Genomic DNA, 25,895 nt, shown 5'->3' with positions numbered 1-25,895 from the left:
TCTTTACCAGTCCAGTTTTGGGGATGGAGTTGGGTTTGTTAGAATGTTATTGTCCCCAAGGGGCAGTTGTTTTTGCAGCACAATAGCTGACACCAGACATGAGACACAGAAAACAAAAAAACAAAACAAAATATTGCACATACACTGCACTGGATGTCTGGATTACCACTTGATCTTGTTTAGTGCTTTTATCACTTTAGGAATAAAAATAAGTTCAGAAGTTACTTTTTAAAATGATATTTCTTTGCTTATCCAGTATTCACTGTTGTGATGTGTGTGTGTGTGTTGTGAGGATGGTAACCCCTGGGTAGCCGAGTGTACTGTTCCTTACTAAACTCCATCACTTTCTGTCCAGGATACATCAGAACATCTTTCAGCAAAGAAAATTCCCATGTCTTGCCCTCTCCTCAGGCAACATATAGCAATTTAGTGTAAAGGCCTATGTTTATGACACATGTATACACACACACACACACACACACACACACACACACACACACACACACACACACACACACACACACACACACACACACACACACACACACACAGGCGCGGAGTGGCCGTCGGGAGATCGGGGACTTGTCCCGGTGGGCCGCGGCCGTGAAATGTAATAATGCGGCCGCCCTGCGTTCTTGTCCGTCCGTGTAATTTGAAGATTGAACATACATGCTCTGACTTCCAACTTTCCGCTTCCCGGTATTTTTAGAAAGTCAGCTGACTAGTTAGTATTTATACCGTATACCAGACGGCAATACCTCACTGACGGTGTCAAGTAAGTAAATTGGCCACACCCCTTCGCTACTGATAATTTTCATACACCATACATCGCGGAAGTTTACAAGATCTTAGTAACACAGTTTCGTTTTCAGTATTTGAAGAACCTGTGATATGTAGATTGGTTACCAAAGGATGGAAATATTAATAAATTATGAGTTATTTTCCGATTTCCACACGACTTCCATCAAAAACTGTCAAAATGTATCCAAATCAAAAACCATGGATAAATAACGACGTTAAATCTGCTCTAAGAGCCCGGGATAGTGCGTTTGCCTCTGGAAACAAAGAGCTGGAGAAAAAAGCCAGATATGACCTGCGAAAAACAATCAAAGCAGCAAAAAGAGAATATAGGCATAAAATTGAGGAACAGCTGGAAGGGAATGACTCAAGAAATATGTGGCAGGGACTGCACATGATTTCAGATCTGAAAGGGAAAAAATCCAACACCCAAGTCTCTCATCCCTCACTTGCAGACGAGCTGAACCAGTTCTATACACGTTTTGAGGTCAACACCAAACCTCCAGTAAGAGCCCCCTCCTTTTCTCACTTCTCTGACCCAGGCCTAATGCTCACAGTGTCTGATGTGCAGAAATCCTTCAAACAAGTCAACATTCGGAAAGCAGCAGGACCTGATGGGATTCCAGGCCGTGTAATCAAAGTGTGTTCAGAGCAACTGGCTGGTGTGTTTACAGACATCTTCAACTTCTCCCTGTCCATGTGTGTGGTGCCAAGCAGCTTTAAGTCATCTATCATTGTTCCAGTGCCTAAGAAAAACCAAATCACCAGCTTGACGATTGGCGACCTGTAGCCCTCACCCCCATCGTGAGTAAATGTTTTGTTGAAAGGCTTGTGAAGAACATCATCTGCGAAATGATTCCACCTACGCTTGACTGTCACCAGTTTGCCTACAGACAAAACAGATCAACTGATGATGCCATCACCAGCGCACTGCACACCTCCCTAACACACCTGGAGAAAAAAGACACCTATGTAAGGATGCTGTTTGTGGACTACAGTTCAGCCTTTAACACCATTGTCCCCAGCATACTCGACGACAAACTCCGGAGTCTAGGAATTCACAGTGGCCTTTGCAGCTGGATACTAGACTTCCTCTCAGCACGGATACAGGTGGTGAGAATGGGCTCCATCACATCATCCTCCTTGACCATCAGCACGGGAGCTCCGCAAGGTTGCGTTCTGAGCCCTCTCCTCTACTCTCTATATACGCATGACTGTGTGGCTATACACAACAACAACACCATCATCAAGTTTGCAGATGATACCACTGTTATCGGTTTAATCTCAAACAATGATGAAACAGCCTACAGGGAAGAAATAAACAACCTCATGGAGTGGTGTAGAGGAAACAACTTGTCTCTGAATGTGTCCAAGACAAAATAATTAATAGTTGACTTCAGGAGGAAAGAACACCAGTTTGAAACCATTAACATCAACGGTGAGACAGTGGAGAGGGTGAGAGACTTTAAATTCCTTGGCGTTACCATCTCAGAGGACCTCACCTGGGACAGTCACACACAGCCCATTGTTAAAAAAAAGCCAGCAACGTCTGTACCACCTCAGACGATTGAGAAAATTTGGGATGAGACCCAAGATCCTGAGGTCGTTTTACAGAGGCACTATTGAGAGCATTCTGACGGGGACCATTACTGCATGGTATGGGAACTGCTCTCAAGCCAACAGGAGAGCTCTTCAGAGGGTTGTGCGTACAGCTCAGAATATATGCGGCTGTGACTTACCCTCCATACTGGAGCTATTTGAGGGAAGGAGCATCAGGAAGGCAAAGAAAATCTTGGCTGATCCTAGTCACCCCAACCATGGACTGTTTACTATGTTACAATCTGGGAAACGGTACAGAAGCCTGAAATCTCATACTACCAGACTCCAAAGTAGTTTCTTCCACCAAGCAATAAGATTACTGAATTCATGCTGAAGACAACAAGGCACTTTCTTTGCACTCCCCCCCCCCCTCTTTTTTATTTTTATTTTTATTTTTAAAATCTTTTTGAGGACACAAGAAAAACACAACAATTTTTACTCTTTATAGGCTTCAAACCTATAATAAGACGTAATAAACTAATCTTGAATCTTGAATCTTGAATCTTGACTGTTACAGTTTACAGTCTTTCCAGTCCAGATTCACTTGCTCTGTGGTTATTGAATTGGGTTACGAACAGACTCCACCAAGTGGTAAGGAAGATAACTGCACCTAACAGAAGCAATGGGTTTTGTTTTGATTTGTTAGAACTACCAGTATATCTCCTTATAGTCGAAATAATATTATTATCATACATATATTTATATGTGGTACATTTAGGATGTAGCCTATGTCTGAAGAAATGGAACAAAATAATTACCACACAAGATTCTGATGTGACCAGTGCTGGGTGTGTAGGCTAAGCTGTGGATTAAAGTAGAGTGATTGCAAGAAACAAAGACATTTGCTGCGACGAAGACAGCGTTTTAAGGTAGGCCTACACCGTTTGGTTATACATTTTGTTGACTTATGGTTGAGCTTTGAAGTAGCTAGGTTTGGCTTATTTGCTGCATGGTGGGTTTATTGCACAATGTAGACAGACTTTCTGTAAGCTATAGGCTACTATACTATATTTTGTAAGCCTACTCTTCTAAAAATCCCCATACTCAAAACTTTGTGCCCATGCTCATCCTGTCTTCCTTAAACGATATTTCAATTTCAAACGGTCAAAAATGACTGTGGAGTGCACATTTGCATGGAGCAGTAGCGTGATGTAGCCTAACCTAGTAGGCCTATGAATGCTTTGGACTGTGATGATGGCTCCAGTGGTGTAGTCTACTTTTTGAAGTGGATATACTGTATATTTGAGCATTTTTTGATGTGTACTGTATATATTTGTGCTATTGTAAATAATGGATCAATCAATTTTAAGTGGGTATACTTTAATCCCTGAAATTTTGAAATGGGTGCGTATACCTCGTATACCCGTATACCATATATTTCATGAAGGTGTAGGCTACAATTCTCCACTTCAGGTTGATATTTTGACAACACTAATGTTCACATGTAGTACGACTGCAGATTTCGTGGCTTTTGTCTTTTTGGTTAGGAAACCATGTTGTTCGCTTTGGTTTTTTTTCTGTTTTTTTTTTTTTTTTTAAAGAGGGCCGCCAAGGGGAAAATTCTCCCGGTGGGAAAAGGTTGGCCACTCCGCCCCTGCACACACACTTATACAGTATAGTACTTATATGCACATTTGTTGAGACATTCTGTATACTCTCTCTCTCCCTCTCTCACACAACTGCATCCTATACCATCTTCTCTCTCTCTCTCTCTCTCTCTCTCTCTCTCTCTCTCTCTCTCTCTCTCTCTCTCTCTCTCTCTCCTACTTTATTTTCGCTGCCTTTCTCAGACACCGTTATTTATACTATAATGGAGAGGCATTTCCTGTTACAGCTGAGAGAGAAAAATTAGAAGCTGTCATAAGCAGCAGCAGATTGTGTTTCATGAGAGAGAGAGAGAGAGAGAGAGAGAGAGAGAGAGAGAGAGAGAGAGAGAGAGAGAGAGAGAGCGGAGAAGGCGGAAGGGAGAGGTATCGGAAAGAGGCGGAGGAGGAGGAAGAGGAGGATGAGGGAATTTGGAAAGGAAAGAGAAATGCGAGGTAGCAATTTGCGGCAGCTGTATCTCTGTGCCAATCTCCAGCTCATGTTATACGTCCTGTCTGGCAGACTCTGGGCTTCGATACTCCCTCTTTTCATCTCCAGAGGTGTCAAAAGTAAAAGTAAAGTTAAAAAAAAACAAGAAACACTGTTTCCTTCCAACACAGATAACTTATCCGAGTAACCAGTAGACCTATGTACTTTTTTCATGATCAGCTGACTCTGCACTGGATGGATCAAGTTTGTGGTGGGTCCTTGTTAGGTGTTTAGTCTTTACAATGGAGTAAATGGTGTAACAACTTTGTAATATAATGTGCTAGTGTTGGACTTACACCATGAATTTATTTTTACTCAGAGTAGTAGGACTCTTACAGATGTAATTACAACAAGTATGCTAGGGTTAGGGTTAGGGTTAGTACATGGTATTGCACTGGTATTGCATGGTATTAAATATTGTAACACTGGTTATTACACTGTACATAATGTGGAAGCTCCACTGTAATAGTGAACCATTAAAGGGGCTCCAGGTAGGATTAAATCAATCACGGTCCCGAGTCAGCCAATGCTTATATGAGTCTTTAGTAAGTGAACGATGGCTCTCCTGACCACTTCCACAGTCCGCTGCCAGAAAACCATACGTGCAACTTTTGGCAGCGCTCCAAAGGAATGTCGTGGGAAACACTTATCATTTGAAAACATCGCTTTACATACCGTATTCAGATTTGTATCAACTGCTGGCAATCCGGGATGAAAAACAGTCTTGCACCGAATTTATTTGAACAGAATTTTTTTCATTATGGTGTAGATTCTGAGACAGGCATGCCACAGGCAATGCACACATGACGTCCTCCTACCTTGTACCCCTTTAAAATAAAGTGTTACATTTATCATACTACCATTGCTGCCTGCGTACTGTATCTGTCACCGTGCTGTCACATTTGTGAATCAGGAAGATGTGCCATGTTGTGCAATCAGCCATCAGTATTGCACAGAGACACAGATATTGATTCTGGGAAAGTTTCTTTTCTGTATTTTTTTTTAAAACACAACCCCAGCTGTGTGATTCCCCCAGCAGCTACACCTTGTACATTTGACACTCACAGCAGTCTCATTCTGCTGAGACATGACTCCATTGTTTTTTAGATGCCTGTGTTTTTTTTTTCTTTTCATTTTCTTTTTCAGTTTCTGTTACTTTCTTTTTCTTCAGTGACCTCCTCCTAAGGGGAAAGCGATTTACTGACAGGTAGACGGCAGCTCCATGGGACCAGTTTACACACATACCCCCCCAAACGCATGCAAATGCGTACACACACACACACGCACACACCTGCACAAAGCCACACACACACACACACACACACACACACACACACACACACACACACACACACACACACACACACACACACACACACACACACACACACACACACACACACACACACACACACACACACCTGCACAGGCACACACACACACACGTGCACACACGCACACACACACACACACACACACACACACACACGTGCACACACGCACACACACACACACACACACACACACCCCACTGCCTCTGTCGGCAGTCTGTTGTGTGAAGGCCTCATTAGGACCTGCCACCAGTGCGCACATCAAAGTGTGCAGAGGGAAGCACGCTTACCGAGACGATGGCTCTTTAATCTCGATGGAGGATGCCGTGATGAAGCAGGAGCAGCATGAGGGGACAGGAGAGAGAGAGAGAGAGAGAGAGAGGGAGAGAGAGAGAGAGAGAGAGAGAGAGAGAGAGAGAGAGAGATGGGGCGGCAAATGCTGAAGTAAATAGAGAATAGGCGTCCAGAGAATGTGTACAGTATAGAAGTGAAGAAAAAAGGGGGGAATAAAAAGAGAGAGTGGGAGAGAATGGAAGAGAGAGGAAGCAGGAAGAGAGGTGGCTGGAAATTATGTGGGCAGAGATGGAGATAAAGAGATGGAGAACCGGCGAGATCAAGAAAACCGGCGACCGAAAGAACCGGCGAGATCAAGAACTGGCGAGAGAAAGAGAGAATCCGCAATAGAGAGAATCCCAGACGATACGAGCGTGGTAGCATGCCTGGTTAGGGACTGAATCAGGGATGCCACATCTATCCACACCCTACAGCACCCCCAAACCTCATCACCACCATCACCAAAACAGCATCCCCCAACCCCTCAGCCTCCAGACCCCCTGTCTCCCAGCCATGAGGAAGGGAGAGCTGATAGTAAATGTGTAGGAGGTGAGGAGGGGAGGGAGGGACAGGGGGTGGGCAGTAGTGACATTGAGGGGTAAGCGGTCGGATATGGCGCACAGAGGCTAATGGGTGAGCGGTTAGAGGAGGGGGGGGGGGGGGTGGGGGGGGGCAGTAGAGCTACTGAGGGGTAGGCAGTGAGGAGGGAGGGTGATGGGAGTGTACGGAGGCGGTCAGGAGGTGGGAGGAGAGGGGGATAGGGGAGTGCGGAGGCGGTCAGGAGGTGGGAGGAGAGGGGGATAGGGGAGTGCGGAGGCGGTCAGGAGGAGGGAGGAGAGGGGGATAGGGGAGTGCGGAGGTTGATAGGTAGGTAGTGAGGGAGGAGGTGGTGGAGAAGTGATGCTGAGGCGTAGGAGATGAGGAGGGAGGTGGGTGGAGTAATAGCAGAGAGAGTAGAGAGAGAGAGGTTCCATTGGCCCATTGTTTCCGGGTTCTATTATTGGGGGGGAAATCCCCCTTTAGGCAGACTTAGGCAGACCTGAGGACTGTTCTATTCAATGCTAGGAGCATTATGACACGCCCCTTTAGGCAGACCGGAACCTGGTCATGTTAGGTGCCCATAGAAACCTATTATGTTGGCATATCTCTATACTTAAAGAATCTCTGGTAATAGCGTACAGAAGCTCATGGGTAGGCAGTGAGGGGGGGCGAGTATGTGGAGTAGTGATACTGAGAGGTAGGCGGTGGGGAGGGTGGTGGGATATGGCGCACAGAGGCTAATGGGTAGGCGGTGAGTGAGAGGGGAGGGAGGGGGTGCGGAGGTTGATAGTTAGGCAGTGAGGAGAGAGGGGGGGTGGAGTAGTGATGCTGGGGCGTAGGATGAGGAGGGAAGGAGCGGGGTGTGGAGGGAGGAATGGAGTACGGAATCTCATGGGTAGGCGGGGGGGGGGCTGTGTAGAGTACTGAGGTTGATAGGAGGAGGGAGGGTGGTGTGGAGTGTAGTAGTGATGCTTAGGCGTAGGAGGGAGGTGGGGGTAGGAATGGCGTACGGAAGCTCATGGGTAGGCGGTGGGGAGCTGTGTAGAGTACTGAGGTTGATAGTAGGAGGGAAGGGGGTGTGGAGTAGTGATGATGACAGTTAGGAGAAGAGGAGGGAGGTGGGGGGAGGAATGGCGTAGGGAAGCTCATGTATAGGGGGTGGTGGTGGGGGGGGGTGTAGAGTGCGGAGGTTGATAGGTAGGCAGTGAGGAGGGAGGGAAGGTGTGGACTAGTAGAAGATGAGGAGGGAGGTGGGGGTAGGAATGGCGTACGGAAGCTCATGGGTAGGCGGTGGGGGGGTGGGTGGTAGTGCACGGAGGCGGTTAGGGTGAAGGGTAGGAGGGGAGGATGGAGGTGGGGGGAGGAGTGGTGGTGGTGGTGGTGGTGGTGTGTGGGGGGGGGTGTAGTAGAGTACTGAGGTTGATGTGTCAGCTGGCTGGTCGGCTACTAGCTCTCATTTAGGGCTGCACAATTTATCGAAAATAATCGAAAATCGTGATAAATCGTGAAATCGTGAAATCGAAGTCGTGATTTCAATCTTGATTTAATCGTGGCAATAGTGACCTACCTTTGAGAGCGTCCTTGAAGCCAGAACATACTGACAGGCTGGTGTTTCTGGCCAGAAATCTGTCCACCTAAGTTTCTTGCTATTGCCTTTACATAAATATTACAATTCATTTTATTTTGCTCATCCCGTATATAATTCATTCTTGGTTATATTTCAACTTGTTATAATTTTCAAAAAAATCTGCAAAAAAAACAATAATCGTGATTAATAATGGTGATTACAATTTTGACCAAAATAATCGTGATTATGATTTTTTTCCATAATCGTGCAGCCCTACTCTCATTATTTGGGAGTTTCCCTCGGATGGGATGTGTGGAGGACTTGATTGCAGGAGGAGAGGGTTTGTTTACTGGGAGGAGGGGAGATGGGAGATTGGAGGTGGGAGGTGGGAGGTGGGGGGACTCGGGATTCAGTTGTTTACCGAGGAGGAGAGGAGAGGAGAGGATGGCTTGATTGCACAGCTCTGATTACCTACCCGTAATCAGATGTTTGTGTGCTGTGATTGGGCTGTTTGTGTGTGTGTGCGTGTGTGTGTGTGTGTGTGTGTGTGTGTGTGTGTGTGTGTGTGTGTGTGTGTGTGTGTGTGTGTGTGCGCGCGCGCGCGTGCGGCGTCTGTGTGTGCGTCGTGTGTGTGTGTGTGTGTGTGTGTGTGTGTGTGTGTGTGTGTGTGTGTGTGTGTGTGTGTGTATGCGTGTGCGTGCATGCGTCCATGTTGGAAAATAAAAACAAAATGAGGAAGTGATGTATTCTAAAAAAAATAGTTGTTGATTTTAATAATAATTATTAAGTATAATCACTACTTATATGTCGGCACAAAGTGTCACATGTCATGACATGTAAAACCCACGCATTTATGTAACTCGTGTGTAAAATAAATGCCCCTGAAGTTATTAGCACACTAAAATGGACTAGCTGGCCCTGCCGTGGCCACTCGCCTGCAGTGCGGCTGACCCGGGTTCGATTCCCGGGGCGGGTCCCTTGCCCACCCCTCCCCGTTTCTCTACCCATTCGCTTCCTGTCTACCTCTCGTACTGTCCTGTTCATAATAAAGTCTTAAAAAAAACATATCTTTGAGCCCACCCCTCAAATTATTACATAATAGAGCTCCGAAGTCACCCGGAAACATTTGGCAGACTGTAGTATTTCTTGTTAGCATTTAAGGATTTCCATTCCCATCCCATTTGCGAACGTGGATGGGGAATGGAATGGATGGAATGGGGACCAGTCTCAAATAAGGTGTGTGTGCAAACACGCAATTAGCGAACCCCCGCAAACTGACGAGGGTATTACAAATAGGCTATAGGGATGACTTAATTGATAATTTTTGTGTCAAACGCTGACATGAATACGATGTTGCTATCTCATGCTTAACCCGGAAAACTGGCAGACTACAGGAGGGAAATTTCACGGGCCGTGACCATGGTAACCCACGGCAAACCGCCACAAACCTTCCTAGTACGAGACTTTGGAAATATTTCTAACTAAGCTCTGATACAGGTTGTTTTTCACTCCTGGTAACACTCTTTTGATAAAACGTAAATAGTGCCATAACTGCAATTACTCCAATCGCCTTGGTTTAGTAGTATACTTTTAAAACTTACCATCGAGGAGAAGTTTGCTCATGCGACTGGCTTCACATAAGGAAGTCCTTATAGCTCACGCGAGAATGTGAGATTTCACGAGTAGCCAAGGTATAGCAACATTACTTTATTATCGTTATGTTTAGGTTGATAAATACACACGTGTTGTTGTGCTGGTCCATTTGTTACCAAGGAAAGGATGCGGGGATAGGCGAATGGCGGCTGTTAACGTTTGTCTTATATTTTTGTTAGCCCAATGTTAAAAATTATATTACTGGAAACCGGATTTCCGTGAAAATCCTAATCCGCGCATACAACTCGTCGTCACCCACTTCGTTCGGAGCTCTATAATCGGTGATGGAAAACAGAAATACCATGATGAGGCCCCTGATTGGACGAGGCCATGGGCAATTGCCTGACCTTGCTCAGTGCAAAAACCGCCCATGTGGATATAACATATGGTCGATGACTCAAAAAACCTACTTATTTTATTTCCATATAGCCTACTTTTCCTGACTAATGTTATGACATAAGCTTAAAGGTGCACTGTGTAATAGTTTAGTGGTTTATTGCAAGAATTAACTCTGCCCATTGACAAATGTGAGCTTTTTAACTACTACTTACCACCACCATTAAATTCTAAGTATTCATTATGACTGGGAAAATTGATTTTTATATACATGAAAAGATGGATCTTCTCCATGGTCCGCCATTTTGAATTTCTAGCTGCATTTTTAGCTGCAAAACTTACCGTCCTTTGGTCACACTAGTAGTAAATATTGGTTTATTATTTATTAATATTCATGAAAAGATCTAAATTGGCAGTAGACAGCACAGATTCAATGAGCAGCATAGTTGCAATACCTACTTTGGCCACCATCTTACACAGTGCACCTTTACGTAAAGTAAGGTCTCAAATGAACAGCAACATGAAGCATACCACATCATTTTACAGTAGTGTAATGACACCAAATGGACATTCCATGGCTTACACTCAGTTATATTTTTGAGTGTGTGTAGTAATAAATGGTTTATGAAGCTATTTCTGCACAACATGTAATATAGAGGGAAGTTACTGTACTGTAATGCCTACATGGCCATGAAGGAATTCAGATATTTTGCGGTATGGCTTTGAGATGGTGATGGTGGTTATCAGATCTTGTGATAAAGTTTTGAGATGTTGATGGTAGTTATATCAGATCTTGTGTGGTATGGTTTTGAGATTTTGGATTTTCCATCAGTGTACTACTGTATTTGTAGCAAGCTGCCGGTGCAAAAGTTATTTAGCTGCCACATGGAGCAGCATATTGTATCATATTGCACCTGTGGTATTAATCATATCATATTTCACCTGTGATATATTTTAATCTCCAATCTCATGATGAAATACGGGTTTAATCAGCTGAGGTGACTGTCATGGTTACTGATGGTTTCGTTATTACAAAATGCACACAAGAACACTTACACATGCACGCACACACGCATGCACACACCCACGCACACGCATGCACACACATACTACGCACACATACAGTATGAATGGGAAAGTGGAAGTAGACACGTGCACGCACACACACACACACACACACACGTAGACACACCCACACACCCACATGCACATAGAACCAGACACAAACCCAATTGCAATTTAATCTAATTTTTGACTATAAATCACATGCTTAGGTGCACATGGCTGTCACCACACTAATCAGAATTTCGCTTCTTCGCTTTACATTTCACCGTGCTGTAGATAGCTCAGCCCACCCATTCATCCACATTACATGTTAACACACATAGCATAGCATAGCATAGCATAGCATAGCATAGCATAGCATAGCATAGCATAGTACAGGTGGATCGTGTTATTTTTCATAATCTGATATCCTACATTGTTGTGGCCAGTGATAAATCCCCTCAGCTGTGCTGGAAAGGTCACCTTAGCTAATCCTTTATGAGTTCGTACTCTATAGATGCTTGCCATTGGTGGAGAGGCCTGTCTGCCCAAAATGTCTGCCCTTCACCATAGACGCATGTGCATGTGGTCATGGTTTATGAAAATGAATAGTGCCTGTCATTCAAAAAATATGTCATCTAAATAGGTTTTCTTCAGGAAAACAAATGATCAGGTTTTCAGCGGCTATGATCAACAACGCTGATATTTTTATATATATATTCTGCCACTGGCTATATCCACAAAAGCTATTTACTCTAACAATTTTGCTTTGCCTATTTATGGAATATAGCCTACAGTAGGCTATATTTTCTAAAATAATGGCCTGTGCGTGGTTCCTACTTTTTTTGTTTAGAGCTTTCGGTAGGTTTCATGGTCATTATAACCAAGTCGATGATTAAAAAAAATAATAATTTGAATTTGTGATGTTGAAATTGAAATGTTGAAATGAAATTACCTTTTGCATCTGCTGCTGAATACATGGCGTCAGAATGACTAAGACCCCTGATAGCCCCTCTACTGTACCCTAATGAGCCTGCAGTCTCATGATACAGCTCTATGGGGATGGACAGCAGAGAGAGAGAGAGAGAGAGAGAGAGAGAGAGAGAGAGAGAGAGAGAGAGAGAGAGAGAGAGCGTACTCCCATTACTTCCCATTTAAGTGGGCTGGCTGCACAATCGATTTACTCCTCATTCGTACACCTTCATCCCTTCCCTCATCTCGTTCTTTCTTTCTTTCTCTCTTTCTTTCTCTCTCTCTCTCTCATTGCCTTTTTTCTCTACTCCACTCTATCTCTATCTCTCCCTCTTACTTTCTCTCATCTCCTCCTCTCTACCTCCTTCTCCATCATTTTTGGTCAATCTGTCTTTTCTCTCTCTCTCTCTCTCTCTTGCTCTCCCCCTGTCCCTGTCCATGTCCCTGTCTTTCTCTCTTTCTCTTTCTCGCTTGCTCTCTCTCCCTTTACATTTTTCCTCATTACGGCAGAAAATGGTAGAGAAGATTAGTAAGCCCCTTCCCTAGTATAGTTTCTGTCAGAAATGTCAGAGTTGCAATCCTCTCCCATGCCCCCCCACCATTATGGGAGAGAGTCCTCCTTTAATCTGTTCTTCTCAGCTGGCTCCTAGAGTATACCTGCACCGCCCGGCCGGCACAGTAGATGTAGACAGGCGCGCCGACAGCGGGGGACAAAGGGGTATGTTGTCCCGGTCCCAGGGAGATAGGGGGCCCAGAATTGGGTCCACATTACCTTGTATATATATATACAGTATATATATATATTGGGTAGGGGGGTCTTTCAGATTCCTTTATCCTGGGCCCAGTGAAAGCTATCAGCTGTACAGTAGATGTAGAGGTAAGCTGTGTGACAGAGCTGTGCTGTCGGTTTCTCATGGCCGTTTCGATTGATATTGATGTTTCCATCTTCTGCTCATGAATCACGCTTATGGTTCAGCCCAGTAGTGTCAAAATACAGTAGGAAGGTCTGTGTCAACAGAGTAGGACATATCTATACAGTGCAGCATGTATACAGTAGAAAAGAGCATGTTTACATCTGCAGACAGACACAACTGCTCCACTGAAAGATGTTGACTGTAAGGGTATATTTATTTTTAGTGAATGCTGTGTGAATGTGTGGGTGGAATCTGTGTTCGTTCATATGTGTCCATTCACACATACAGTATGCCTTTACATACACTATGTGTGTGTTAGTACTAGGTCATGCATACCTCTATCTAAAGAATGTTCATTATTTATTAGATAGCAGGGAGTAGGCCGATGCTTCTGTGTGTTAGTGCAAGCAGAGGTGTCAAAAGTAAAAGTAAAAGTAAAAAAAAGAAACACCATTTCCTTCCAACACAGTTAATTTATTTGAATAACCAGTAGACCTATGTACCTCTCTTGGGATCGGCTACCTTTGCGCTGGTTGGATCAAATTTGAAGTGGGTTCTTGTTAGGCTTTTAGTGTTTTTCAGTAACAACAGTCTATCCACCTCGTTAGGACAATGGAGTAAATGGTGTAACAGCTATGTAATATCATGGGCTAGGGTTGTAGGCCTACTTACACCACATATTTACTTTTACTTTTACTTTTGACACCTCTGAGTGCAAGTACTGTACAGCATAGTCTGTCACGGTAGAGATTGTCACAGGATAGCAGTTAAAGAGAGGGGATGTCACTCGTTTAGCTCTCCATGGTAACTGGCTGTTTTGAGGCGGCCCACAGTATGTGACTGAGGAGCCTGTCACATACTCCTCTGGGACACGCAGCTAGTCTCTTGATCTCTAGACACACTACACCAGTGATTCTCAACTGGTGGGTTGGGACCCAAAAGTGGGTCACGGAGGGTTCCTGGGTGGGTCGCGGAGCTGTGATGCAATGCACTAAAAATGACTATGATGTTGAAGACCTTTTCCTCTCCACTACTTCATAAGACACATTGTATATCAGCATACAATGCAAATAATAATGCATATTATGAAATGCATGATAATATTTTTGATTATTATTGGAAGAATCTGACGGTGCGACACGCAGTTTGGGTCACAACGTATTGACCACGGCAAATTGTGGGTCACAAGACTATTCCAGTTGAGAACCACTGCACTACGCCACACTCTTAATCTGAAAACACACTACCCCACACTCTCCTAATCTCAAAACACGCCACTCTCTCCTGATCTCAGGACATGACGCCACACAGTCCTAATCTGAAAACACACTACACCACACTATCCTAATTTCAGGACTCGACGCCACACTCTTCTAAAACACACTATACGTCTCAAAACACACAACGCCACACTCTTCTAATATCAGGACAGGGTGCCACACTCTCCCAATCTCAGGAGACTACGCCACACTCTCCTAATCTGAAAACACACTACACAATACGCTCTCCCAACATCAGGACACACTACGCCACTCTCTCCTAATCTCAAGACTCTCCACCACTGTCTCCCAATCTGAAAAAGAAGAGTGAAAAATCTCTCAAAACGTTTCGACCTGCCCGTGAGACGCACACACCTATACACCTGACAAAGGCCGTTTGAGGTCGAAACGTTGTGAGGGACTTGTCCTTCTTCTTTTTCGCGACTTGGTTTGATCCAGAACCTTTTTTACTGGATGTGCACATGCATCTCTCACACTACTCTTAATCTCAAGACACACTACGGCACACTCTCCTGGTCTCAAGACACACTACGGCACACTCTCCTGGTCTCAAGACACACTACGGCCAACTCTCCTGATCTCAAGACAGTTTGCCATATTTTTTCAAAATATTTTTTGGAGGTTTTTAACCTTTATTGTGATAGCACAGTGAAGCACGTGAGTGGGGAGAGAGAGAGGGGAAAGGGCCAGCACAGGACCCGGGTCGGAATCAAACTCGGGTCGACCGCGTAGAACAGTGGTTCTTAACCTTTTTTTTTTCACGCACCCTCTTACCTGTGACCAAGACAAGCCGCGCACCCCCAACCCAAACGTCTACACATCTATACGCCCTAAAAATGGTTTAAGTGATTTATTACAATAATTCTTGCTTGAAACATTTATCAATGCCTTAATGACTTGACATGGGGGCCAAAACCGGTTTAAATTTGGTTTTGATTTGGCCTAATTATAATGTTTGCTAACAGAATTTTGGTCACAGCCTCAACACAAACACAATTCCGCGCACCCCCTGAAATCTCTGGCGCACCCCCAGGGGGTGCCCGCACCCCAGGTTAAGAACCACTGGCGTAGAAGACGACGGTAGGGCCCACTCTTACAGTAATCTCAAGACACAGTACGCAACACCCTCCTAATCTCTACTTCGTTCCAGCACATGACTGTACTTCTGTAGTTGCAGAGGTGTCACACAATACCTTAGCAAGCTCCACAAACATCACTGGTGCCTGAAATAGATACTCTAAAACAACCAGATCAAGTCCTTGAGGGTCCCCAGAGGTTACCTGTCTACCTGTGTGCTGTGTGGTTCCAGCAGTCTGTTTCAGATTCAGTGAGTGTGAACAGAACAGGATCCATTCCTCTTACCTCTAAGACAGCATACAAGAGTCTTTGGCATCTCATTTAATGCATATCTAATGAATTGCATTAGAACTGCATACTGTGTGTACTATATTTGATGTGGATCCATGGTTGTAGCAGAGGCATGAAACCGGCATATGGGACACAAGGTAGGGAGCATCTTAAAGGCAGAGATTCCTAAATAGGCTACAATTATTAATGTGTTGAAAGGAAAACAAATGGCGAATCGTTAATGGCGAATGGCGAATAGTTAATTCCACTGCTGGATTTCCCTACACATGGATTTCTATTGACATTACTGCTGGATTTCCCTACACATGGATTTCTATTGACATTACTGTAAACACTTGTTTTCACACAAGTGAGATTGACTTCCCGTGAGGTTGACTTTTAGCTCTTTAACTGATTTGCTGTCTTCAAGACATTGACATACTATCAGTCTGCGTGATTCAAAGATTTTTCTGTTTTCCTCTGCATTTTGTTGGTTGGAGTGATTTAACAACGTGTGTGTGTGTGTGTGTGTGTGTGTGTGTGTGTGTGTGTGTGTGTGTGTGTGTGTGTGTGCGTGCGTGCGTGCGTGCGTGCGTGCGTGCGTGCGTGCGTGCGTGCGTGCGTGCGTGCGTGCGTGTGTGTGTGTGTGTGTGGATATACTGTCTTGATGAATTGTGGATTTCTGATAAATTGTGCCATGTTCATTCCCATGTCATTTTTGTTCGCTATAAACCAATATCAGCTGTAGGAAAACGAGCATACTTTCCATTCATCATATTTGACATGTCATATAGCATAAAAGACACACTGCAGCCTGTGCTTACCCTACACTGAGTCTTGTACATTCATCTCGCGATAGCAACATGGCTGCTGTAAGATCGAGACACATTTAGGAACTGCAAAACCAGGCATATGCACTCGGGAGCTATAATATTGGGGTGAAAGACGTTTCACACGTCAGGTGGCGGAACAGCATCTAATGCCCATAAATTAATGACTAATAGGTGGTTGATATGCTGCAATGAAAATTAGATAGTCCAGTCCACTTAAACAAACTGACAAAAAACATCCATACAATAGTGGCATTTGCTGTCATTGTGCCGCCCTGACGTGTGGTACCGCCGAAACGCCACTGACCCATAGGCAAACTCAGGGGGCTGTAAGACCAGGCAGTGGCACTTAGGAGCTATCTACCTTTTAATCCTTAGTTACAAAGGCAACTCCATTGCTATTTTGGTAGCAGTGGCTAGTGCCAAAGCATTATGATGTGGGCAGCCTTACTGGAACTAGCAGACCGGAAATCCTGCATGAAAAACTCTTATGCTGGATCTCAAATGGCGCACTTTGTTTCAGTGCGTAATGAATGCGTCATACGCACTGAAACGTGAACAGTGAAGTGCACAAGTGCACCACTTGAGATACAGCATTAGTTAATGGGTAAGGTTAATTGGGGTGGTAATAAGGTGAATAGACACATTTAGTAGCTGTAAAGCCAAGCAACTGTGTTGAGGATCTACTACAGTACAACCAGAGATTCTTTAAGTATAGAGATATGCCAACATAATAGGTTTCTATGGGCACCTAACGCGACCAGGTTCCGGTCTGCCTAAAGGGGCGTGTCATAATGCTCCTACAATGAATAGAACAGTCCTTAGGTCTGCCTAGGTCTGCCTAAGGGGGGCCATAATAGAACCAGGAAACAATGGGCCAATGGAACCTCTCTCTCTCTACTCTCTCTGGTACAACTCCCCCCACCCCACAGCTATGGAGGTATCGACTGTAAGCTGTGTTGTACAGTACAGTAAGAGTGTGGTCAAAAATCTATTCAGAAATTGGCTTTCTTCACATACTGTACACTTGGGCTCATTACCTGTGGGAATGAAATGTCCTCTGAAGTGTTCAGGGCTGACCTGGCTGGACTGGCCATCTGGCACAGCGGGTATTTCCCGGTGGGCCCCTCACCCTGGTGGGCCCCTATTTTCAGAAATGTAAATATATACGTATATTATTATTATTATGATGGTGTGGGGCTCAGCGGTGAGTCAGTTCTGCGCCCCGCAATTATGAGGGGCCCCTTTACTAAGCCAAAAGTACCCGGGCCCTATTTCTTCCCCAGTCCATTCCCTGGAAGTGTTCATACAGACACATTGGTCTCAGCCTGTCGTGCTATCTGCACTTCAACACCAAGCCCATTAGGAATCGCTTTATCATTTTCCTTCTTCTGCTGAGTGGAGACCTGCATTGCCGGGCTTTATTCAGCCTATTCTAGTCTGTCTGTCTACTATATTCAGTGTCCCCATTGTGGCTGGCCATACATTTTTTTGTTCTTTCTTCACAGTAATGACTCTGGCACTCTGGCAAAACTTGAAATAGCTCTTCAAGCAGGTCCTAATTAGTGGAACCCAGACAGGTAGACGAAGCGGGACTGGTAATCTGGCATACAGGGCATTTTCCAGTTGGCAGACAGCATAGGTGCCGGAAAGGGGGATGCAGCAGTGCATTTGCATCCCCACTTTTGGACCGGAAATCCTGCATGAAAAACTCTTTTGCTGGATCTCAAATGGCGCACTTGTGCACTTCGGGCACTATGTTTCAGTGTGTAATGAATGCGTCATACGCACTGAAACGTGAACAGTGAAGTGCACAAGTGCACCACTTGAGATGCAGCATTAGTTAACGGGTAGGGTTAATTGGGGTGCTAATAAGGTGAATAGACACAGATAGTAGCTGTAAAGCCAAGCAACTGCGTTGAGGATCTACTACAGTACAACCAGAGATTCTTTAAGTATATAAAGATATGCCAACATAATAGATTTCTCCCTAAATGAGGCTTTCCCAACTATTAGTATTAGTAGTGCAGCAGTAGTAACATTGTTACGAAATAAAGAATGAGGAAAAATAATTCACCACCACTTAAGAACTCGTTCCAGTGCCCTTGGCCGACAGTCCTCAGGGGCCGATGCTTTTGTTTGGTTTTTTGTTGTTGTTGTTTTTTTTGTTTCAAAATTTCCCTCAGAGACCAGCCCACAATTTAGATGGGGTGGCCCATCGGTGCATCCTTGATATACTAAGCCCATTATAATTGTAGTATGGGGGTGGGGGTTGGGAGGGGGGCTGGTCTATGCCAAAACAAATGCCTGGGCAGGCAGACTTGAGAAACACATTTCAGGAAGTTAGTTTCACGACGACAGCCTCTGAAATCATTCCCTCCCACTTACTTCCCTTTGGTGTGATATGGAAGGGTCGGGATGTGCTGCAGATAAATTACATTCCATCAACGGCTCATTTTTCTTTCCCTGTAATTTAAAAGTGGCTTTGTGAATGATGTCTATAATCCATTTGGATTTAATCTAAATCTATCATTTTCCTTCTGAAATCCTTCCTGTGCCATTGTGTGGTTTAGAGAAGTTGGGATGTTCTTGAGGTCTTGGGTGCACGTTTGCTCAAACACAACACGCGTCTTATAGACTTGAGTGCTGCCCTTATTTGCAGAGAGAGTGTTTGGTTGTGGATTTACAGAGAGATTGAGTAGGGAAGCAGTAGAGTGAGTTGCAGTTGCGCTGAGAGTAGTCCTGGCTGTCTCTCTCCTGTGTGAATTCAGCAGAGGTGTCAAAAGTAAAAACAAAAGTACATTTGTGGTGTAATTACAACACTAGCACATGGAATTATATAGCTGTTACACCACAATGACCCACCACAAACTTAATCCAATCAGTGCAGAGTTATCTGATCGTAAGACAAGTATCCGTAAATTAACCATATTCCTATTTCAAATACTATTTAGTTATGATACCGTACATTTTTGGGTAGTGGCAACTGTGTAGATCAGGTAATAAGCAATATTAGCTGACATTGGTTGTTCTTTCTATCGTAATTTGGCGTTTAACGTCCAGCACGTCCAAAAGGGAAGCGGCCAGGGCGAGTTTGAAGCCAGAATGTTGTCGTGAAATTAAAGTTCCATTTCTTTCATGCTGCCGTTACGGGACACCCTTCCTTACAATGCTGTTTATGGCCGTTTGACTTGGTTTTAAATGTCTTCACCGTTTCAAATTGTAAGCATACAAACTCCGTATCATGTCGATATCCTTTCCTGAGTTAAACAGTGGATAAATAATTAACTATCATCACTTATAAATAGGCGGGCAGAATTGCGGGACGGGTGTAATTAGGCGACTTGACTTTATACATGGTCTTACTCAGTTAATTGTGTTGGAAGGAAACTGTGTTTGTTTTTTTTACTTTTGCTTTGGAGTTCACAGGCTCCCTCTCAACGCTGGTGACTTGAGTTACCGCACAAATAGACCAAGCGCGACATGAGCGAGGCGAGCGACGGAAGTAATTGACTTTGTATTGAGTCGCGCGTCAAAAGCGATTCTGGAGACTAGAGGCAGAGATTCAGATAGGATAAGCAAAAGTCTGTGATTTAGCCTACTATATTTACAGACAGTATGACTGGATAATTTCACAGCTTCCTGTTTCGTCTCGTAGAGTTCATTATTTCTTCTTGGAGTTGTTTTTGCTCATCTTATCTACTCTCTCTGCTAGAGGCGATTCGCACGCAGAGAGCGACAGTTTGAAGTTGAAATCCTGGCTACTTTCTATGACGCGGTTCTGCAACCAGCCGCGACAGCCAATGGGAATGTTTGAATGCTTTGCCTTCTGCCTGTAACGGACATAGGCTACGCAAGTCGCTTCAATCGCTCGTATTGCTCTTGCTGCACAGAAGAGATTCTCTTTCGCTTCAATTGCGTCGCGCTTGGTCTATTTGTGCGGTTAAGGGCTCATTTGAGTGGAGCTCATTGGTGATAGCCCTTGAGGGGCCAGAGGAGTGTTGTTAGTTATGCCTCTGGCCATGGTGCTGATGGTTCTTGTCCCTGTCCATGGTGCTGAAGCCTCTGTTGTGGCTTGATTCACCACTACCAATGTAATGGGACTCATGCTATCTGTGCGTTTCTACAGTGTGTAAGCGTTGTTGTCTTTGCTTAAACCTACAGTAAAGCTACATAATGGGCATGGTATCAACATTTGTTGATAGACAAAATGAGCCCACTTGTTGAACAGGCTAGATTAGAATATCAAATAGGATTGATGGGCTTGCATAGGATAGGATAGGTTGGGATAGGTTAGGTTAGGATAGGATAGGTTAGGTTAGGTTAGGATAGGATTGCATGGAATAGGATAGGATAGGATAGGATGGGTTAGGTTAGGATTGGTTAGGTTAGGATAGGATAGGTTAGGTTAGGTTAGGTTAGGATAGGATAGGTTAGGTTAGGTTAGGATAGGATTGCATGGAATAGGATAGGATAGGTTGGGATAGGTTGGGATAGGTTGGGATAGGTTAGGTTAGGATAGGATAGGTTAGGTTAGGTTAGGATAGGATTGCATGGAATAGGATAGGATGGGTTAGGTTAGGATTGGTTAGGTTAGGATAGGGTAACACAGGAGAGGATAGGTTAGAATAGGGTATGATAGAACAGGATAGGATAATTGTCAAGTCAAGTCAAGACAGCTTTTATTGTCAGTTTCTTCATATGCACAGGGCATGCAAGGCAATTGAAATTACGTTTCTCTCACTATACCATGAAAGGACATAGACATACACAGGACTGACATTTTCAGACATCAAAGTGCAAGACAGGACAAGTAACAGTGATGGACCAATAACAGTAAAGTGTTGAAGTAATAAATAATAACGGAGCATTTAACATTGGTGAGTGATAGTGATTGAGCAGTGATAAACCAGTAACAAAAATATAGCTGCAAGCAGCAATGCGGGGCCAAGCAGTAAACTTGTCCAAGTCGCCACGGCAACAGAAGGAACTGCAGCGCCCCCTTTGGACCAAATCTCACCAATGTTGGTGTGCATTCCTTGGAGGGGAAAATGGGGAGAGAGACGGGGAGGGTAGGCAAAGGATCTGGGCTGGGAATCAAACCCGGGTCAGCCGCATGATAGACGAGTGCCCTACCGGTTGGCCATGGCAGGGCCTGTGCTGCCCTTGATTTATATTGTGTAACACATTTCCATTCCCTCTCAATAAGTCTATAAAATATCAGCAAGTCATTTCTATACTTGAGAGGCTTGCTTTTTGGACAGCAATTATAATCCTCTGTGATCATTCTATTTAGTAAAATTGTTTATATGACATACAATATTATGGAAAAGAATCGGGAGCCTACTGAAAATAGATATGTCCTTGAAATCCTAAACATAAGAATCCTAAAGGCTGCAATGTAATGTTGGCCAGCCTTTTGAGAGACTGGTCTGAGGAATTGGTGTATATAGACGTAAGTGTGTGTGTGTGTGTGTGTGTGTGTGTGTGTGTGTGTGTGTGTGTGTGTGTGTGTGTGTGTGTGTGTGTGTGTGTGTGTGTGTGTGTGTGTGTGTGTGTGTGTGACAGAGGAACCGAGAGAACAACAATGGTCTCTCTCTCTCTCTCTCTCCCTCCCTCCCTCCTTCCCTCTCTCTCCCTCTCCCCCTCCCTCTCCCTCTCCCTCTGTCTGTGTGTGTGGGGTGGGGGTGGGGGGTATGTGCAGGAGCTGGGGCAGTGGGGCTTTGGTTGACACTAGAGCAATAGCAGACTACGCACACACCTAAGCTCTCGTCTCTTGGTGTGTCCAGAGACCCCCTGCCGAGAATGGTGTCAGTGAACGTGCGCAGGTGCCGTTGGCAAAGGGGACAGAGAGATGAGAAAAATCCCTCCATTCTTTCCACAATTTTGAATGGCTGCTGAGAGCTGATAGTTTTTTCAATCGTTACGAAAATCCATACCTGGGTGCAGCATAGTGTGAAGATGACCTGTGTACCAATATTTTGAAAATTGGGAGTACGGTTCAAAAGTTACAGGCAAAAATGTAGCTAAAATTTTGACCTGCTGGTGGCGCTACAGAGTTTGAGCTGGGGATCTGATTTTGTTTGTGGTAGGTCATGGGATGGACTACTATGTGTGTACAAAATCCCTGCCCAATTTGACAAACGGTTGCTGAGATATGACCTCACTTCCTGTTTCGCCACGTTTACGACAATTTTGATTGGCTCTCACGGCTAAACGATGAAATATATCCAATATTCCTGAAGACCCCATGTGTAGCTCAGTCCAGAGATACTATATACCGAGTTTTGGGCGAATTGGTCAAAAATTGCGGGAAAATTAACATTTTTATTGAATTTTACAAAATTCAAAATGGCGGGAAAACTATCCTGGCGGAAAATGATGTCATATGGTGCGTTGGATTCGTCTTGACTCAAGGATTCCAGGGATACCAAGTTTATGAAAATTGGCCCAGCGGTTCAAAAGTTACAAGCAGAAATGTACCTGCAACTTTGACCTGCTGGTGGCGCTAGAGCGTTGGGGCTGGGGTCCTATAAATTGCTGTGGGTAATGCTGAGACTGCCCCGAATGTGTGTGCCAATTTACAGCATTTTCCTGCCTACGGTTCTATGGGCTGCCATAGACTTGCAGAGGGATAGGAATGGTGACTAGAGAATAAATATAGCTGCAAGCAGCAATGCGGGGCCAAGCAGTAAACTTGGCAAAGTTGCCACGGCAACAGAAGGAACTGTAGCGCCCCCTTTGGCCCAAATCTCGCCAATGTTGGGGTGCATTCCTTGGAGGGGAAAATGGGGAGAGAGACGGGGAGGGTCGGCAAAGGACCTGGGCTGGGAATCAAACCCGGGTCAGCCGCATGATAGACGAGTGCCCTACCGGTTGGCCACGGCAGGGCCTGTGCTGCCCTTGATTTATATTGAGTAACACATTTCCATTCCCTCTCAAATTAGTCTATAAAATATCAGCAAGTAATTTCTATACTTGAGAGGCTTGCTTTTTGGACAGCAATTATAATCATCTGTGATCATTCTATTTAGTAAAATTGTTTATATGACATACAATATTATGGAAAAGAATCAGGAGCCTACTGAAAATAGATATGGTCTTTGAAATCCTAAACATAAGAATCCTATAGGCTGCAATGTAATGTTGGCCAGCCTTTTGAGAGACTGGTCTGAGGAATTGGTGTACATAGAAGTAACGTGTGTGTGTGTGTGTGTGTGTGTGTGTGTGTGTGGTGTGTGTGTGTGTGTGTGTGTGTGTGTGTGTGTGTGTGTGTGTGTGAGCGAGACAGAGGAACCGAGAGAACAACAATGGTCTCTCTCTCTCCCTCCCTCCTTCCCTCCTTCCCTCTCTCTCCCTCTCCCTCTGTCTGTGTGTGTGGGGGGGTATGTGCAGGGGCTGGGGCAGTGGGGCTTTGGTTGACACTAGAGCAATAGCAGAACTACACACACACCTAAGCTCTCGTCTCTTGTGTGTCCAGAGACCCCCTGCTGAGAATGGTGTCAGTGAACGTGCGCAGGTGCCGTTGGCAAAGGGGACAGAGAGATGAGAAAAATCCCTCCATTCTTTCCACAATTTTGAATGGCTGCTGTGAGCTGATAGTTTTTTCAATCGTTACGAAAATGCATACCTGGGTGCAACATAGTGTGAAGATGACCTGTGTACCAATATTTTGAAAATTGGGAGTACGGTTCAAAAGATACAGGCAAAAATGTAACTAAAATTTTGACCTGCTGGTGGCGCTACAGAGTTTGAGCTGGGGATTTGATTTTTTTTGTGGTGGGTCATGGGATGGACTTCTGTGTGTGTAAAGAATCCTAGCCTAATTCGACAAACGGTTACTGAGATATGACCTCACTTCCTGTTTCCCCACTTTTACGACAATTTTGATTGGCTGTCACAGCCAAACGATGAGAGATATTCCCTATTCCTTGAGACCCGTGTGTAGCTCAGTCCAGAGATACTATGTACCAAGTTTCGGGCGAATTGATCAAAAAGTGCGGGAAAAATAGCATTTTTATTGAATTTTACAAAATTCAAAATTGCGGGAAAACTATACACGCAGGGTACAATATCATCACTAGTTCTCGGATTTGTCCTGGGCCAAGGATTCCAGGGATACCAAATTTTTGAAAATTGGACCAGCGGTTCAAAAGTTACAGGCAGAAATGTACCTGCAACTTTGACCTGCTGGTGGTGCTAGAGCGTTGGGGTTGGGGACGTATTCATCGCTGTGAGTAACGCTGAGGTTGGCCCGAATATGTGTGCTTATTTTCATAACTTTCCTATGTACGGTTCTATGGGCTGCCATAGACTTATAGAGGGAGAAGAATTTTGACTGGAGTCAATGAGGGAACTAAAACACTAGGGGCCTTTGCCAGCTTCGCTGCTTGGCCCCTAATAATAATAATAATAATGAAGAAAACCTACTAACTCTATAGGGGCCTTCGCCAGCTTCGCTGCTTGGCCCCTAATAAAGTGATAGAGTAATAAATAACAATTAAACATTTAACATTAAACAATTAAACATCTGACACTTCCAAACCTATACGGCTGCCTGTTTAAATTAAACTCCAGGGAATAGAGAGCTCCATCCTGAACTCCTGTCAGGGTAGACAAGGTCTTCAATAGTGCCCCGAGAAATGAATTGGAGTGCGCAGTGAATGATTGATTGAATGCTTTGATCTTCTTGTGTGAAGTTAAATGGTCTGAACCAGTGAATGGTCTTCCTCTGTTCTCCGGTTCTCTGTTCTCTGATTTTGCTGGCGCCCTGCAGGTCGGTGTGCCAGAGGCTGGGCCAGGAGGCGTTCGAGAGGGTGTACGAGTACCTGAGGGAGGCGCGGAGGAGGAGGGAGGGGGAGGCGGAGGTGAGGGAGGCCCTGAGCGGCATGGTGGAGAGGCCGGCGGACTGCTTCGAGGTGGATCAGCTGCTCTACTATGAAGAACAGCTCCAGGAGGTGGAGCAAAGGACTTAGACTATCACTCATGGGTACACGCACACACACACACGCGCACACACGCGCACGCGCGCGCGTGTGTGTGTGTGTGTGTATGCGTGTACCCATGAGTGACACACACACACACACACACACACACACACAAACACACACACACACACACACGCACACACACACACACGCATACACACACACGCGCGCGCGCGCACGCACACACACACACACACACACACACACACACACACGTAACACATTTAAACATTAAGTCATTCCTTTTCTCGAAGTATCTTCAGAACACCTATCTTAATAATGCGGCATCAG

The 25,895-nt window shown here is 44.7% G+C and overlaps 1 protein-coding gene across 1 annotated transcript in view; it reads left to right on the top strand.

The window, feature by feature from the left end:
• Window positions 1–25,604, top strand: part of nek11 (NIMA-related kinase 11) — a 131,969-nt gene extending 106,365 nt beyond the window's left edge. Inside the window, exon 15 of the mRNA XM_063198446.1 lies at window positions 25,394–25,604. Within this exon, the coding sequence (XP_063054516.1) occupies window positions 25,394–25,592 (199 nt within the window). The 3' untranslated portion in view covers window positions 25,593–25,604. The remainder of the gene's footprint in view (window positions 1–25,393) is intronic.
• The last annotated feature ends 291 nt before the right edge of the window (window positions 25,605–25,895 follow it).

This window comes from Engraulis encrasicolus, chromosome 5 (assembly GCF_034702125.1).
Source record: "Engraulis encrasicolus isolate BLACKSEA-1 chromosome 5, IST_EnEncr_1.0, whole genome shotgun sequence".
NCBI lineage: Eukaryota > Metazoa > Chordata > Actinopteri > Clupeiformes > Engraulidae > Engraulis > Engraulis encrasicolus.
Note: the sequence above shows the minus strand (reverse complement) of the source record. Positions and strands in the feature narration are given on the sequence as shown.